This window comes from Silene latifolia, chromosome 7 (genome assembly GCF_048544455.1).
Source record: "Silene latifolia isolate original U9 population chromosome 7, ASM4854445v1, whole genome shotgun sequence".
NCBI lineage: Eukaryota > Viridiplantae > Streptophyta > Magnoliopsida > Caryophyllales > Caryophyllaceae > Silene > Silene latifolia.
Genome location: NC_133532.1, coordinates 12,182,405 through 12,199,486, shown reverse-complemented (window position 1 = coordinate 12,199,486; position 17,082 = coordinate 12,182,405). Strand labels below are relative to the sequence as shown.

The window sequence follows — 17,082 nt, the reverse complement described above, 5'->3', positions numbered from 1 at the left end:
CGAGCTTCACTAAGTTGGACTTTTACAAATTCTCGAGTCCCACGATAGAGTTATCATGAGACTAGTGACAGAAGCCGACTCTGCAATTACAAAGGGAGAAAATCTTCAATGATCTAATAAACTTAAAAATTTTAACTAAAAACTTTCGAGTATTTCATCGTTTAGTGGGGAGCAAGCGCCCCTGCTAACCCTGGATCCACGACCACCACTATATGAGACATCCGACAAATAAAAACATTATCGAAAAAATGAAAAATTCTCACGTACTCCCGGTATACCACGTTACCATACACCTAAGCCAATGGGAAACAAAAGTAGAAGTGGGCGGGAAACACAAGATTATGGAGTGAAGTCTTAACTGAAACGAGAGAGACATGGCGAACTCAACGGTCTGTTATTCATACCTTGTTTCAATATATACTAAATTTGGAATTACTGATCTCAAAACTGTACAAATGATTCTTCTACACCCCAAAAATAGAAATCATTCTACACAAAGTAATAATTTCTCGGGAAAAAAAGAGTGAAAATTTCTACATTCTCTGGATTTTACTTTCAATTTGCAGAATTTTTGGTTTATTTTGCATCTCTTTCAATTTTCAGAAAGTTTAGTGTTGTTTTTGTTGTTGATTTTGGTGAATTTGTGTGTTGGGGGATCTGATCTTGATCCCATGACATGATTTGGTCATTTTGGGAATTGGGTTTTCAGAAATGTCCCCAAATTTTATAGGGTTGTGTTCTTTCTTTCTTGGGATTCTTACCCTTGTTCACTCCAAGACTGATCAGAAAGATGGTAACTTTTCCGGGTTCTTCTTTCTTTAATCATTCTGAGATCAAGTAATTATTGTTTGAGACCTTGTTAGAGTGTGAGACGGTCCTTTTATATATAAAAACACTCATTTATTGATAGACCGTCTCACACTATGAGACGGTTCTCATGTGGGTTTTGCCTGTTTTTTGCTGTTTTATTATAAATGTTAAATTGTGAGGTTATCTCCATTATTGGCAGTTGAGGCCCTAAATGTGATGTTCACAAGCTTGAACTCTCCCAAAAAGTTGAAAGATTGGTCATCAAGTGGAGGTGATCCTTGCGGCGATGGATGGAAAGGCATTGACTGCTCTGGATCATCTGTCACTGAAATGTAATGTGCCATGTCTTAGTCACAGTTCCTCAAATTTGCAGCCTAAAGTTCGTAAATTTTGTGTTTGATTGTGAATTGTGATGTACCTTGCAGAAAATTATCTGATTTTGGACTGTCAGGATCACTGGGTTACAAATTAGCAAGCCTTCAGTCTGTTACATACTTGTGAGCTTAATTACTGTGGTGCTTAATCGCTTTGTTTTATCTTTTATTTATTAATTCTGTGTGCAAACCGGAGCTGCTACCTTTGGTGCACACTGGATAAACCCCGTTTTTATTTGATAGCGTGCAAACCGTCCAAACTAGCCTCCCTATTTATCAGGGTGACATCCTTTCACAGTTTCACTTAAAAAGCTGTAATCTTAAGCCAGATCGGCCACAAGCGTTTGAACTTGAGGCCCGTGAACTTTATTTCATGTTTTAACCAACTGAGAGGCTTGGTTTGTACATCTGTCTGTTATTAGATGGAAATTTTTTGTAAGGGACGATATTTTGCCCCCGTAGTAATGTATTTAGTTGCCGTGGAACAGTGATGTGAGCGACAACAAGATCTCAGGCGACATACCTTATCAACTTCCACCTAATTTGCAACACCTGTAAGTGTGTAATGAACATCTGAATATATGTTTATCGAGAGTCATATCTTCGCAATATTGCATGCACAAGATTATCTAGCATGTCTCCAGCCTAATTCTATTATTTAATGATTTTGAAATTCGCGTTGTTTAATCAGGGATCTTTCAAAGAATAGCTTCACTGGCGGCGTTCCATACTCTATAGCTCAAATGAGTAGCCTGAAGGATCTGTAAGAATTTGCTTCTGCTCATTCTGTCCGTATTGGAATCCGCTTTACTTACCGCAATGATTAAAACTGCATGATGCTGTTAACTTCTTTGAATTGCAGTGATCTTAGTGAAAACAAATTGAGTGGGCAGTTAAGCGACATGTTTAATCAACTTCAGAAACTTAATTTTCTGTAAGCACTTCTATCTGTTTTTTTTTTCGATTTCTTTGGTGTCTCCTTCTGGTCAATATCTTCTCACATTGATCCGGCTCTTAGTGTCATCCTAGGTCACTCAGAGTCTCAGACTACCATTCTGCCAACCGCAGGTGGTTATGCAACATTATCAGATGGATTAATGGCTCTTAGTCTACTTGTTTCTTTAATCTGTGTCATCCTAGGTCACTCAAACTACCGTTGTTGAAACTGCTGTCTTCATGTGCAGGGATCTCTCCGAAAACAAACTGAGTGGCAGTTTGCCTCAGAGTTTTGGATCACTTTCAAGCCTTTCCACATTGTAAGAAATTAATGCTTGAACACTCCTCGTGAAGTTATGGCGTGAATATACCTTGTTCCCAGGATTTGCTGTTGCTAACCCTTGGCTCATCACAGGTATCTGCAAAGCAATCAGTTTTCTGGCCAGATAAAGGTTCTTGCCAGGCTAAAACTTGATGATCTGTAAGTTTATTTTACTTGTACATCATATGTAACAACACATGTATTTGTAAAATTGCAGTGTCAGTCGCGTTTTGCAGCAACTGTCGTGAAAGTATTGGTATTGGATGTCTTGAATGTAACAGCTTGCGACCAATGCGGCCATAACCTAAAAAATGTGTAGCAAATACATCAAATCTGCACTTCTTAAGATTTGAATTTGAATTGGTTTTCCATGTTGTAGCCTATCTTCTCTCTTCAAACCTCTTTTTTTTTTCACAAATAAGTACAGCATTTACAAATACACTGATACATGTGTTTTCCGGTGTCGTCTCCCCAAAAAAAATGGTAGGTAGTATAGATTATGTCGCGGGTATAGGGTGAAATAATGACAATATTCTAAGGTGGCCTTGCATGTGAGACCGACCCTTTAGCCATATAATTACTAAGGATTAACTGATACATACATAATTTGGTTGGTTTCACCTATATAATGTTGTTTCTCGAGTTTTCTGTCAAGAAACCATCTCAACCAAAAGCTTAAGCTTTTCGCTGATGGTTGAAGTCCCAAGATCGCTTTTATATTTCTCTAACACACGCCCCCTCACACGAATGCCCGTTGGGCTTGAAGTGTGGATGCAAGGTGTTCACCGGTCCAGAACCGGACCGGACCGCAATGACCCGCTGACCGGACAACCCCATATTCCAAACCCGGAGACCGGACCGGACCGGATTGGAATCCTTTAGGTCCGTATTTTCCGGGTTTGGACCGGACCGGTTCCATTTTTAAAGGTAATTTAAGGTGATTTTTTTTGCTTCGACCGGACCGGAGACCGGTCACAATATTTATATGGACCCAGAGACCCGACCGTATTGTATTCGGTCCAGACCGGACCAGACTGACCGGTCCGGTCTACTTTATGTGCAGCCCTAACTGCACGCCTCCGCATACCTGGTGCTTAATATTCACTTTTGAAATGGGGGGCGGTGAGATTTGAACCCTTGACCTTTTACGCACATGGCTCTGATAGTCTGATATCATGTCCAGAAACCATCTCAACCAAAAGCATAATTTGATAGTTGAAGTCCCAAGATCGATTTTATACTTTTTCTAACATTTTCACATCAAACAAAATGCACTGTAGAATCTGTATCTTGCCTGTCTGATATATGACGATTAATGCGTGCAGGAATTTGGCAGATAATGAATTTACTGGTTGGATTCCTATTGAGCTGACGACAGTCAAAAGCATAAAGTAAGTGTCTAATATAGCTTTGATTTGTTCACTTGCTTAAATCAATGGAATAGTAGAAATGTGATTAGACTTTTGAGCTTGTCATAGTAACAAACAGTAACCATTCTGAAGCATTGAAGGAAATTCTTGGTCTACTGGGGCAGCACCCCCTGGAATGACAACAAGTGACCAAATAAAGTCTACTCATGTGTCGAGTGGCAAGCTAAGTGGACCGATGATCGCTGTGATTGTTATGGCGATTTTGTTGGCACTTGCAATTTTGCTTGCGATTGTTTCAAAAAGGCGATCTTCTTTTTCCTCAAATTTGATAGACGAAGAAGAGAATCGTAGTCACCACAAATCATTTAATTCCTTTGGCATGGGTAATGACGCTGACACGGGCATTAAAGGTAATTCCTTGTTTTTCACTGAGCTTTTCATGAACTACGTTGTATTTTTCCGTGGCTTTTACCTGTTTTCATAGACCCCTTTCCTTAACCCTGCCTTCTAGACCATTTTCTTCTTTTGTGCTAATCTGTTGACTGACTGACTGACTGACTTTAAAAACTTGATTTGCCATGCCCAGTTGATGTAAAGGCTCTAGAATCTTCTGGTCCAATTGGTCTCAAACCTTCGCTATCATCCCGCCTTAAGTCGTTCAAAGGAAGCGACCCAGCAAAGAATACAACTCCTCGGAGAAGAGTGTCCTTTGTAGTCACCCCTTATGTTCTGGCTGATCTGCAGAGTGCTACTAGTAACTTTGCTACTGGCCGATTACTCGGGGAAGGATCTATAGGACGTGTTTATAAGGCAAAATTTGATGATGGCAAGGTAGTTTTGTTGCTTATTTTATTCTGTTTACATTTTCTATAATTTCTATAATTTGGAAACATCCTTTTAGCTCTGGTTGTGGTGTAAATAATTTGAATGCAGCGAGAACGTCTCTCGAATCTTGAAATTTCTGAAACAGATGATAATATTGAACATTTTAATATGTGTAACAGGTTTTAGCTGTGAAGAAAATCAATTCATCTTTCTTTCAAGGTGGCCAATCTGAAAGGTTTTCGGAGGTTGTTTCAAGTATTTCCAAGATCTACCATCCAAATATTGTCGACCTTTCAGGGTATTGCTCGGAGCAAGGGCATAACATGCTAGTTTTCGATTATTTTAAAAACGGTTCACTTCATGAGTTCCTACACTTGCATGACGAGTTTAGCAAGCCTCTCACTTGGAATACTCGGGTGAGAATTGCCCTAGGAACTGCTCGAGCTGCTGAGTGAGTTACTTTTTCGACATGCTGTTCCCCGACTTTTTTACTGAAATAAAACTTTAAAAAAGAAAATTACTACTCTGCTGAAAGTGAATTGCCAACATTTAAATATTTAATGCATCTTGGCTGGCAGAGCATGTTTTTTATCTCATAAAAGAATTATGTCTCTTGTAAAAGAACTTGTTTTTGATTTGTCTACATGTTTTTCGCCACAGATACCTGCACGAGACCTGTTCTCCTCCGCTGGTTCACAGGAGTATCAAATCGTCCAACATTGTACTTGATATGGAGTTAAACCCTCGCCTATCTGATTGTGGTCTGGCTCTATTTTACCAGGTTAGACGATTTAAATAGTTGACTTCTTTCATGCTAACATCTATTACTTGATTTCCCATGGCTGTTGATGAGAATAATTTCGTTTTAATCATTGTTGAAAGTGTGTTCAACTCTCTCTGTGTCCGATCTGACCTTAAAATGTTGATGTGGTCATTTTCAAAACTGTTATAAAGTGGTTGTGATGCGGTGTTGGAGCCCATGTTGTTTGTTTTGTTTTGTGCTCGGGCTGATAAAGTCGTTGAGAGGTAATATCCATGACCTGGGTTCAAAATCCGTTAGCATCATTTGTCGCTGTGGCTCACAGATATATATCAGCTAACTTGCAGTCCTGTATTGTCTTAAAAACATGAATAGCTCCGTCACTGAACTATGTACCTCGGTCCTTGACATTTTAACTGCCATTAATGATCAATACTTCCTCCAGGATGCAACCGAAAACCTTGCAGCTGGTTATAGCGCTCCAGAATGCACAAAAGGATCTGCTTATACATATAAGAGTGATATTTATAGTTTCGGAGTTGTCATGCTCGAGTTACTCACTGGTCGGATGCCTTTCGACAGGTTTGTCGTTTGCAAATCATTTTCTTTCTTCTTGTCTTCTGTCATTGGGTGGTTATTTTACTTTTTTTTTGGCGTGCAGTTCAAAGCCAAGGGCAGAGCAGTATCTAGTCCAATGGGCAACACCACAACTCCATGATATTGATTCTCTCGAAAGAATGGTTGATCCTGCTCTGCGCGGACTCTACCCGCCTAAGTCCATTTCACGGTTTGCTGACATCATTGCCCAATGCGTTCAGGTACCATCTTACAGATTTTTTTTTTCGGTTACATGTTTGTGATCCAAATACCTCGGCCATGATTATCAAGGCCAAAATTTAGTTCCTCGGTTTTAAAATGTTTAGTCGTGTATGTACACAAAAATTTAATTTAATTGTTTATATTCTATTTTCAAACTATGTAGGTGGAGCCAGAGTTCCGGCCACCAATGTCGGACGTGGTGGAGTCATTGCATCGCTTAATTCAGCGCGCATAGGTGATGCAGGATTCCGACAGTCGAACCATCTAGGATTGATGATTAAGATAATTGTTTTTTTTTTTTCACAGTACCATTCTTTTGTGACCAGCAGTAGCTTTTTAAGTTAGTGTACAAAGTCAGGGGCGAAGCCACCTAGTAGCAAGGGGTGGCGGTCGCTACCCCAAACTTTAAAAAATTGGTTTAGAAGACGGATTTTTGCTACCCCAAATATTGTTGAATAGCTGATAAGTAAATGTTATCTCATTAAGTGTACAATAGACATTGTAGTTCAATGGTAAAGGTTGTGGTTTCCAACCTAGCGCCTTGGGTTCGAATCCCATGACTTGCATATTCCTTTTTAATTTTTTCTTTTTGCTACCCCGGAAATTAAATCCTGGCTTCGCCCCTGTACAAAGTTTTCAACTTTATTTTTATTTGCAACTTGTTACATTTTTTTTTCCTTTAATTAGCTTAAATTAATGTAGTCAAATACGAGACTTTTCAAATTCCAAATCAGCCATTCATTTTTTGATAATTTTTTTTTTTTTGGAGAAAATATTTTTTTTTTAATTGATACATAAATTTTATACTCGTAAAATAACTCCACAACATATTGCATACTCAAAAATAGTAAATAATTTATTCGCTCTTGCTATGTTATTACGTCAGTATAATTGTTTTTCTTTTTTCCTAATCTAATACTAATGATTAAGTGCACTTGAAAAAACATAAAAGTAAATGGTTTATGATTAAAATGATAAGTCATTGTCCAGAATATCCAAAATAGCTGTTGATAACATAAGAATTTCGAACCATTAAAAGTTGATTCAATCTTAAAATTCATTATTCAGATCTAAAATATATCTGTGTAAATATGTATATCCAAGTATCAAACTCGGCTTTTCAATAAAAAGATCTTAAGTAATGTTAAGGGTATAGATCCTATAAAATGCATGACATAAATGGTAGATTTTATAACAAAATTCATAAACTTTTTACGGAGTACTTTATAAGCTCGTAAAATTATATTATTTTCTCTGTTCCGGGTATTTGTTTACCTTTGATTTTGACAAAAAGACCAAGGAAAAAAAAGAGGGTCAATTATTTGATGATAAGCGCATTAAATTGAGTGTGCATGATCAAATTATCATTAAAAACATTCTAACATAGAAAAGTAAACAATTAATTAAGACTCAAAAATAAAATAGGTAAATAAATAACCGTGACGAGTGTAATACTAGCTACCTCTGAACTGTACAAATTTGACATTCTAATCAAAGTATGGATATTTAAGAAAGTGGTAGCCAATAGTTTAAAGTTTGGAATCATAGTTCGTTTCACTTATCTTTTGGAAGTGTTCACCGTCTCTCCAAACCCTCGTTTCCCTCGAGCGCAAAACTACCCCATACCCCCGAATAAATGTGGCCTTAACCGACTCTCTCAATCAATTTCTCTTTATGCACTCTAACTAATTGATTTCTAGATTTGTATGATTCTATGAAACTGTTTTATGTGTATATTTATTATACGTAGTATCAGTCATAACAGTCTTTTATGAAGTACAACTATTTCTCTAGAGTTATACTCCGTATTAGTTATAATGTACCAGAGCCGTCTAATAAGTTTAAGAGACCTTATTCTAAATGCCTTGTGGGGACATTATCGTGCATTGGGTTGCCTTTTTTTATTTCTTATATACTCCTAGAGTTTTGTTTTAAGATTATATATGTGTTGTTAGATTTTAAGTATAATAGATACATAGTACGTCATTGGAAGTATAGCTAATAGTGATCCATAAAAAAAGTTAATTACCGAGTTTATCAAAGTATAGTGAAGCGTTGTTTTATATTGAATGTTTTAACGAAAAATACATTTGTATATAGTTAATGATCTTTCTCTTTTCTTATTACAGCCTTTTGTTTTTATTAAACAACTACGGAGTAACATATAGTTAGAGTATCTACAATGAACAGATATAATATATTATATTTAAATTTGATTTGTCAGCTCAATATTTTAAACAACATTGCTTTTAAGCTAGGTACCGCTCTAGTAGTGGGCTGCAAGAATTTGTAGCTTGCATAGGTCTCACAATGTTGTTTTAATCCAACCAGATTTTTTTTTTCCCAAACCAAGCAAGCCTACCTTGGTAGAACTATCATATTTAAGCCCGGCCCAATTATTTTCTACTTAATTTCAGCTTATTTAAGTTAGCTTGGCGCTATTAAGTTCAGTTTAGTTTAGTTCTGTTCTGTCCCGTTAGCTCATTTTTCACAAATTAACCATTTTTTACTTAATTTTAGCTTATTTAAGTTAGCTTAGCGCTATTAAGCCCGGCCATGTTCTTTAAACATTTCTATCAGCCGAAAAGAACAGAGTCTTACAAGCTACCTCTATTTAATTTCTCTCCAATAGTAAGCTATTTACTTGAAATTTTATAAATATTACAAGCGAGTCCCTTCGATGAATCATTGGAGATGCTAGGGCATGGACAAAAGGAGAAAAGAACATGATAAAAAGTTGATAACATAAATAGTATACTTATATATATATATATACAAAATATTTTGTTTTCACGATTATATTTTTATTTATTATAGAGCTGAGTTGATTGTAGATTAATTTTGAAATATATTCATTTAACTTTATCAATAACTTCACATTTTATAAAAACTTTGAATTCATAAAAGAGGAGCTAGATAATTATTAGTTGTTCAAAATAATTATTTATTTGAATTCAAAAAAGGAGATAATTATTTGTTCAAACAATTGCTTGTAAGAAGATGTAATCAATAACTTATCAACATAGTAAGTCACTGCTAAACATATTCATATGCCACTTTTCTAACATGTTATTTACAATTCTTTATCTCTCATGACTCTATTACCAATTAAGCTAGTTGATATCTGCTCCAATTTTTTTTTATAAAAGTACGTACTTTAACATGTAACTTTCTATTACCGCTCTTAATAATCCGCAAGATGGCAAAAAAGACTTAATTTCATGGGAATCAAAGAAAGTAGACATTTACTCTATAATCTTATAGTGCGTCTTGCTTCAGACGGACCTTTTTAGTCTGAAATAATAAGACGGGATTTTATAACCATTTTACAGTTAAATGTAACCACTATTGAAAAACCAGTTACCATAAGCTGTAACACTGCCTATACCATTATGATTACATTTAACTATAAATGGGCATATATACCCGTCTGAAAAATAAGATGATAAGTGTCCGTGTAAACAAAAATACTCCGTATATGATAATCTTATGTCAACCATGTTGAGCAAAAATAATTGAAATTTCCAAATAAATGACATAAAGCGAGGGACGCGAGGCCAAATTAGACCACCACATGGAACACTTGCGTAATTGTCTTACCCACAGAACAACGTACGTTCATCCCTACACACATATATACAACACACTCATTTCTCTAAATATACATAGAAAAAAATACTCAAAATTTTCCTAAATTCATAACACTTGGCTTTTTTACTCAGGAATTTTATTCCACGTAATTAATTTTACGAAAAATATATTATAGTACGATTCATACGGAGACGTAAAATAATGTGGAGGTTAAAGCTAGGAGAAGGGGCTAATGATCCTTATTTATGGAGTACTAATAACTTTGTAGGACGTCAAACATGGGAGTTTGACCCTGATTATGGTACTTCTGAGGCTATTCAAGAGGTTGAAGAAGCTCGTCTTAACTTTTATCGAAACCGGTTTCAAGTTAAGCCTTGTGGTGATCTTCTATGGCGTCTTCAGGTTTGTGTTTCAGTTCCAGGTTCTTCATCGGGTAGTAGTTGTATGTATGTTTTGAGTGCTTGAACTTGTTATGTCGATCAGCATTGTGTTGGAAAATATATATACCTTTTAAAATATGAAATTTCGAACTGGCACTTGGATTAGATGACCTGGAAATTTCATTGGGCGAGTCGTGAAATTATTCAGCGCCCTCTTAATGTTTGTATTAAACCTTGAGCTTTTTTACAAAGTTATTGATAATCATGTTTTGTGGAATATCTTTACTTAATTATGATTTTTAAAATCTCTTCAAGTTTGTATAGATAAACATTACTCCGTACTATGTAGTCCGAATAATTTCTAACAAAAAATATAAGATGATGTCATGATGATTAAAGTCTTAATTAAATGGAGTTTGTCAAAAAAAATTAAAATTAAAAAGGTCACCGATAATAAGGATTAAAGATGGTATAATTATTTGCATATCTATAACCAACCAACAATGCAATTAATTAGCCTTTTGACATTAGTCTAGTACAGTATTTATTTGCAAGTTAATTAGCAGTCCAACAATCTTGGTAAACATAGTTCAATTCTAATTTGTCTTAAATAAGGAGTAAAAATTAGGTATCGTTTGGTTGATCATGGAATTGAACTAATAACGGAAAATTCATTTCATGTGAATTATTTTACTGTAGACGAATTTACATTAATTCGGAAAAGTCATTTGATTGCAGATGTAGGAATTGAATTGCATAAGAATTGTTGACTACCTAGGGGAAGTAGGTTATTCAATCTCCCCATTATGTAGACAATCAAAGCTTTTAGAAATTTTAAATGCCTTTATTTTGCCAAAAAAAAGCAACCAAATACTACCGATACAGTTATGCAGTAGTAGAGTACTAGGTTAAATACGAGTAGCACTTTTTTTGGCTTTTAACGCCATTGAGATTCATTCATGAATCACTCACTATTAGGCAAAATGTACTTAATTTAGGACAAATTTGACGCAGTCCATCTACACATTTTAACTAGGTTGGAAATACAGTACTTGTTTCTCAATAATGAAAAAAATGCATCACAAATGTCGATATTTAATATTTTAACGAGTGTGTGAGAATTTACAAATGTCGATATTTAATAGGTTAAATATTGTTGTTTATACTAATTAACAACAATCACAAAATTTTACGTTATCCCAGAGAAGATGAGTACGGAGTCCTATAAGAAAATGGACGTATAAATATAAGATGCGTCTCTTTGAACAGACGGTCAGATCACACGCAATAGGTTTTGGTTAAGGAAAGGGGCCATGAAATTGTGTTACATGGAAGTGCGGTAAGAGAACGATCCTCGTGCACCCCGTGGTATATACAATAATAAAATTAATAATATACAAAAAAATGCATCACAAATGTCTCAGTCAAGTAGTTACAAATGTGTACCAACTATCAAGTAGACCTGGCAAAATCAACCCGACCCGATTGACCCGACCCGAAAAGGCTGACCCGAGACCCGAACTGCCGCACCCGAATGACATCCGAAACCCGAATTAACCCGACCCGACCCGAAAATGACCCGAGCTTTCATAGACCCGTATTAACCCGACTCGAAACTACCCAACCCGAAAATGACCCGACAAAACATAACTTTAATCGGCCCAAAAAAACTTGAAATGCCTTTTTCCTTCTTAATCACTGACCCGAAAATGACCCGACCCGAAATTACCCGATCCGCTTGACCCAAAATAACCCGACCAACAAACCCGAAACAGACCCGTAAACCCGAAATGACCCGACCCAAAATGATCCGACCCGAACCCGGCCTGTTGACCCGATTTGCCAGGTCTAGACTCTACCAAGTATCAAAAAGCACCACCACAAAAAAAAATATTAAAATATTAAAATTTATTATCTTTTTGTCTAAATAAGTACTCTCCTCCTTATCGTTTTCATTGTCCTTTTGTTTTTGCACATGTTACTCAAAAAAAAAGGGGAGAGTCAATTACTAAATGACATGTGGATCAAATTGAGTGTGAATGAGCAAATTGTTCATCAAATGTATTCCTAAAATAGAAAGGACAACAAATGACTGAGACACCCCAAAATGGAAAAGGACAACAAGTGACCGGGACGGAGGGAGTAGTATTTGAAAATATTAAAATATAGGTGTAGACTTGTAGACTTGTAGTACAACGGGCGGTTTAATATTTGAGATTTATAATAAAGTTTACCAGTTTTGTCTTAAAGATTACTCGTATAAGTTTTATTGTAAAGTTTCTGAACTCATCTATTTAAACATACCAAAGATAAAATTTAGAAAAAGCTCAGGAAAAAACACGTATAAGCTTAGTTAGATGTATGTTGGTTGTACTAATGCTATTGTAAAACTGGAGTTAAGATCTTATTTACGACAAACTCATACACGTCTATGAAATGCAGTTCTTAAGAGAGAAAAACTTCAAGCAAACCATACCACAAGTGAAGGTGGGAGATGATGAGGAGATCACATACGAAAGTGCCACCACGACGCTTAAGAGGGCCGTCAATCTCTTCACCGCTCTGCAGTCTGACCACGGTCATTGGCCTGCTGAAATCGCCGGCCCTCAGTTTTTCCTGCCTCCCTTGGTTAGTCTTAATAACTGTGTTTTACAAGTTGATTGTACTAGGAAGTCGACAAGCTAATGAATAATAAATGTAAATTTATATGCCATGCAGGTTTTTTGCCTGTACATTACAGGACATCTCAACTCTGTTTTTTCGATACATCATCGCCAAGAAATTCTTCGCAGCATTTACTATCATCAGGTTCGTCTTATCACTTTCATTTTAAATTGTAAGAGTTATATTCAAGTATTCAACAACGGGGGAATTTGATCTTCTTGTTAAATTCAATGGGACTGGGCCCTACCCGAAAGAAAGAGAAAGAGTCCACAATACAAGTCCAAGAGGGTTTCAGTCTAAAACCAATTCTCCAATGTGGGACACTTACATGTGGATTGAGTTGAGAACGCAATGATTCTTGTTAGTTTCGATTGTAAGAACAAATGATTACATTATGATTATGAGTCATGAACAAATTAAATGAGCTGATTGTTGGCCATTATTCTGCCCCATAAACAGAATGAAGATGGAGGATGGGGATTGCACATTGAAGGTCACAGCACCATGTTCTGTACCGCGCTCAACTACATATGTTTGCGAATGCTAGGAGTTGGTCCTGATGAAGGAGACGACAATGCGTGTCCTAGAGCTCGTAAATGGATCCTTGACCATGGTAGTGTTACTCACATTCCCTCTTGGGGCAAGACTTGGCTTTCTGTAAGTCATACATACAACAATTATCATATGTCACACTTTCGGTCGGCTCAATACTCATAACTCATGGTCTCTAACTCTCTATATATCATATGTTTATGTTTGTAGATACTTGGTCTATTTGATTGGTCCGGAAGCAACCCAATGCCGCCTGAGTTTTGGATCCTCCCTTCTTTCATGCCCATGTATCCAGGTTATTTTCGCTATAACAACTATAAGACGGTCTTGTACCAGAGTTTTTGTATAAAATCGTTCATATAAAAATCATTACTGAACTAGTTTTAAAACCGTGCAGCAAAAATGTGGTGTTATTGCCGGATGGTTTACATGCCAATGTCATACTTATACGGGAAGAGGTTCATCGGTCCAATAACACCTCTCATCATGCAACTTAGAGAGGAACTCTTTAATGAACCCTATGAGCAAATCAAGTGGAAAAAAGTTCGTCATTTATGTGCACCTGTAAGTTAAATTAAACCAATCGATTTCATTCAACACTACTGATATTCCGACTCATTGTTAGTGAAGGTAATTTATGTAATCGATTGATGTAGGAGGATCTTTACTACCCTCACCCGTTGATTCAAGATTTAATGTGGGATACTCTTTACATCTTTACTGAGCCTCTGCTTACGCGTTGGCCTTTTAACAAATTGGTACGTGAAAGGGCGTTACAAGTAACCATGAATCACATACATTATGAAGATGAGAACAGTCGATACATAACCATTGGAAGCGTTGAGAAGGTACGCAATAAATTTTTATTGCTACTACTCACAGACCGTTCTAAAGGCGTCATGTGCTCATGTCCGAAATTTAATGATTGCAGGTATTATGTATGTTAGCTTGTTGGGTTGAAGACCCGAATGGGATTTGTTTCAAGAAACATCTAGCTAGAGTTCCCGATTATATATGGATTGCCGAGGATGGACTTAAGATGCAGGTAATTAAGTCGCGAATTATAATGACTCTCTTCACACAAAAAAATCAAGTTAATACAGTAATATGATAAATATGAGATGCATATGCAGAGTTTTGGAAGTCAGCAATGGGACTGTGGTTTCGCGGTCCAAGCTTTGTTGGCTACAAATCTAAGTCTTGATGATATTGGACCTGCACTTAAGAAAGGCCACTTTTTCATCAAAGAGTCACAGGTATATTATCCCCTTTACTCGGTGATAGCCGGTTAGGCCGTTTGGGGGTTTGGACAAAGCAAATATGAATTTATGTGAAAATTTTAGGTGAAAGACAATCCATCAGGCGATTTTAAGAGCATGCATCGTCATATATCAAAAGGATCATGGACTTTCTCCGATCAAGACCACGGGTGGCAAGTGTCTGACTGTACTGCAGAAGGACTCAAGGTAAAACAACACTAACAATATAACATTATTAGGAAATTATTCAATCCATAAGCATGTCTTAATACATGATTAATTTAATTTGTGTGTTATTTATGAAGTGCTGCTTGATATTATCAACAATGAATCCTGAAATTGTTGGAGAAAAGATGGATCCTGAACTACTTTATGATTCTGTTAATGTCCTGCTTTCCCTTCAGGTACACATCCCCTCACTTACCAACTACAAGCATTTCATCGAGTCGTTTAATTACCTTAATTAAATTTTTATAAAAATGCAGAGTGAAAATGGAGGATTATCAGCCTGGGAACCAGCTGGAGCACAAGCATGGTTGGAGGTAACTAATTAACATCTACTCCCTCCATTTCACTGTGATCTTCCTGCTTGACTTTTTACGGTCTCCAAGATGATACTTTGACTTTAAAAAGTCAAATAGAATGATCTTAGTGGAATGGAGGAAGTAACGACCTGATCTCATGTTATACATCTTAAGTAACTAATACGTTGTACAACATATAACGACCTGATCCCATGTTATACATTTTAAGTAAGGAAAATTAGCCGAAGGTCACATAGTTTAATTGATTTTTAGTTTAAATACATGAAATTGACAATTTTTCGGTTACACAATCTCCAGCTTCTAAACCCAACAGAGTTTTTCGCGGACATTGTCATCGAGCATGAGTAAGTGATTTTTACTACTAGCCGTCTCTATTGCATATACTCAGTATATATATAAATTGGCATTGTTGTGACAAAATTGCACTTATTGTAGGTATGTGGAATGTACTGGTTCAGCAATTCAGGCTTTAGTACTATTCAAAAAACTATATCCTGGCCATAGGAAGAAGGAAATCGAAAATTTTATAGTGAAAGCGTCTGAATACCTCGAGGACACTCAGTATCCTAATGGTTCGTGGTACGGAAACTGGGGAGTATGCTTCACATACGGGACATGGTTCGCGTTAGGAGGATTAACAGCAGCTGGGAAATCATACTCAAACTGTGAAGCTATTAGGAAGGGAGTTGATTTTCTACTTACATCTCAAAAGGAAGATGGTGGCTGGGGAGAGAGCTATATTTCATGCCCTAAAAAGGTACTCTTTAATTTTATTTTATTTTGGATGACGAGGGAACCCATAATCGCTAGTACCCGAGTACGCGTGATATGTAATTGTCAATTGTGATTCATTAAAAACAGGACTTTGTGTCACTTGAGGGAGCATCAAATTTAACTCAGACTGCGTGGGCGTTAATGGGACTCATTTATACTAGACAGGTATACAATGTCGATTTTTATTACTACTCCGTATATACGAGCATTTTATTAGTTTAGGTCTATTAGAATTCGAGTATAATTTGTATTTCGAATTTGATTTCAGATGGAGAGGGATCCAACTCCGTTACACCGTGCAGCAAAACTTTTGATCAACTCACAACTTGAAAATGGCGATTTTCCTCAACAGGTAAATAAAATAAGCAAATAATTTAACCGTTTTTATAATTTCCTTCTTACGTAGTAGATATTCTACATAATTCTAATTAAATTAATTGACGTAAACAGGAAATTACGGGAGTTTTCATGAAGAATTGTATGTTACACTACCCCATGTACAGGAATATTTATCCAATGTGGGCGATCGCTGAATACAGAACCCATGTTCTCTTGAAATCATATTAATTATTCCTAGAATAAAACTTTCGATAAACTATTAAGACCTAATAAATTAGATATGAAAAAATTACGAGAATTTTCTTTTTACATGTATTTTTTTGGGTTCTGAGATGTACTTAAGTAATGTAAAGAGAACGTATGTACCAATTAGTCGAAACATGGAATCATATCTTCTTTTTCATAGAGTGTTAGGGGGCCACCCGATAATTTTTAATCAACTAGTCTTGCTTGTGACGGGCTAATCCCGTCACAAGCTTGTGACCTCTCACAAAAAGGGAGAGGGGACAAGGTGGGGCACCCCCCATGTGCTTCCCACTCAGCTCTCAATGGGTATTTTGTGAGAGAAAACGGTATCCGTCACAAGCTTGTGACGGATATTGCCATCACAAATGAGAATTTGTGATTTTTAATTATGAGCCAAACGCTAAAGAATAGAATAACAATTTGCAATTCATTGTTCAATATTTTGATCTTCTCGAAGTTCCTCAAGATTCTATTGGAGTGGAGTGGAGTGCAATAGTTTCTTCCAATTTTCATTGG

General features: G+C 36.4%; 2 protein-coding genes across 3 annotated transcripts; both read left to right on the top strand.

Moving 5' to 3' along the window:
• The first annotated feature begins 303 nt into the window (after positions 1 to 303).
• On the top strand, positions 304 to 6,968 carry LOC141591755 (protein STRUBBELIG-RECEPTOR FAMILY 5). 2 transcript variants are annotated; one of them, XM_074412200.1, is made up of 17 exons: positions 304 to 389; positions 1,010 to 1,142; positions 1,236 to 1,307; positions 1,673 to 1,738; positions 1,876 to 1,947; positions 2,047 to 2,118; positions 2,369 to 2,440; positions 2,536 to 2,601; positions 3,768 to 3,833; positions 3,945 to 4,222; positions 4,399 to 4,643; positions 4,817 to 5,088; positions 5,298 to 5,418; positions 5,843 to 5,979; positions 6,059 to 6,215; positions 6,380 to 6,569; positions 6,850 to 6,968. In XM_074412200.1, exons 2-16 carry the CDS (start codon positions 1,027 to 1,029, stop codon positions 6,449 to 6,451), a joined length of 1,884 nt encoding a protein of 627 aa, XP_074268301.1. In that variant the 5' UTR covers positions 304 to 389; positions 1,010 to 1,026; the 3' UTR covers positions 6,452 to 6,569; positions 6,850 to 6,968. The 2 variants fall into 2 exon arrangements, with proteins under 2 accessions (XP_074268301.1, XP_074268300.1); XM_074412199.1 differs by having other exon boundaries at positions 370 to 793.
• Positions 6,969 to 9,780: 2,812 nt separating this feature from the next.
• LOC141591752 (beta-amyrin synthase-like) lies at positions 9,781 to 16,725 on the top strand. Its single transcript, XM_074412195.1, has 17 exons — positions 9,781 to 10,209; positions 12,630 to 12,815; positions 12,906 to 12,995; positions 13,311 to 13,508; positions 13,614 to 13,698; positions 13,801 to 13,967; positions 14,060 to 14,251; positions 14,335 to 14,448; positions 14,537 to 14,659; positions 14,747 to 14,869; positions 14,968 to 15,066; positions 15,148 to 15,204; positions 15,505 to 15,551; positions 15,643 to 15,964; positions 16,069 to 16,146; positions 16,250 to 16,333; positions 16,432 to 16,725. The coding sequence occupies exons 1-17, from the start codon at positions 10,009 to 10,011 to the stop codon at positions 16,546 to 16,548; spliced, it is 2,283 nt and encodes a 760-aa protein (XP_074268296.1). The 5' UTR covers positions 9,781 to 10,008; the 3' UTR covers positions 16,549 to 16,725.
• Positions 16,726 to 17,082: the final 357 nt, after the last annotated feature.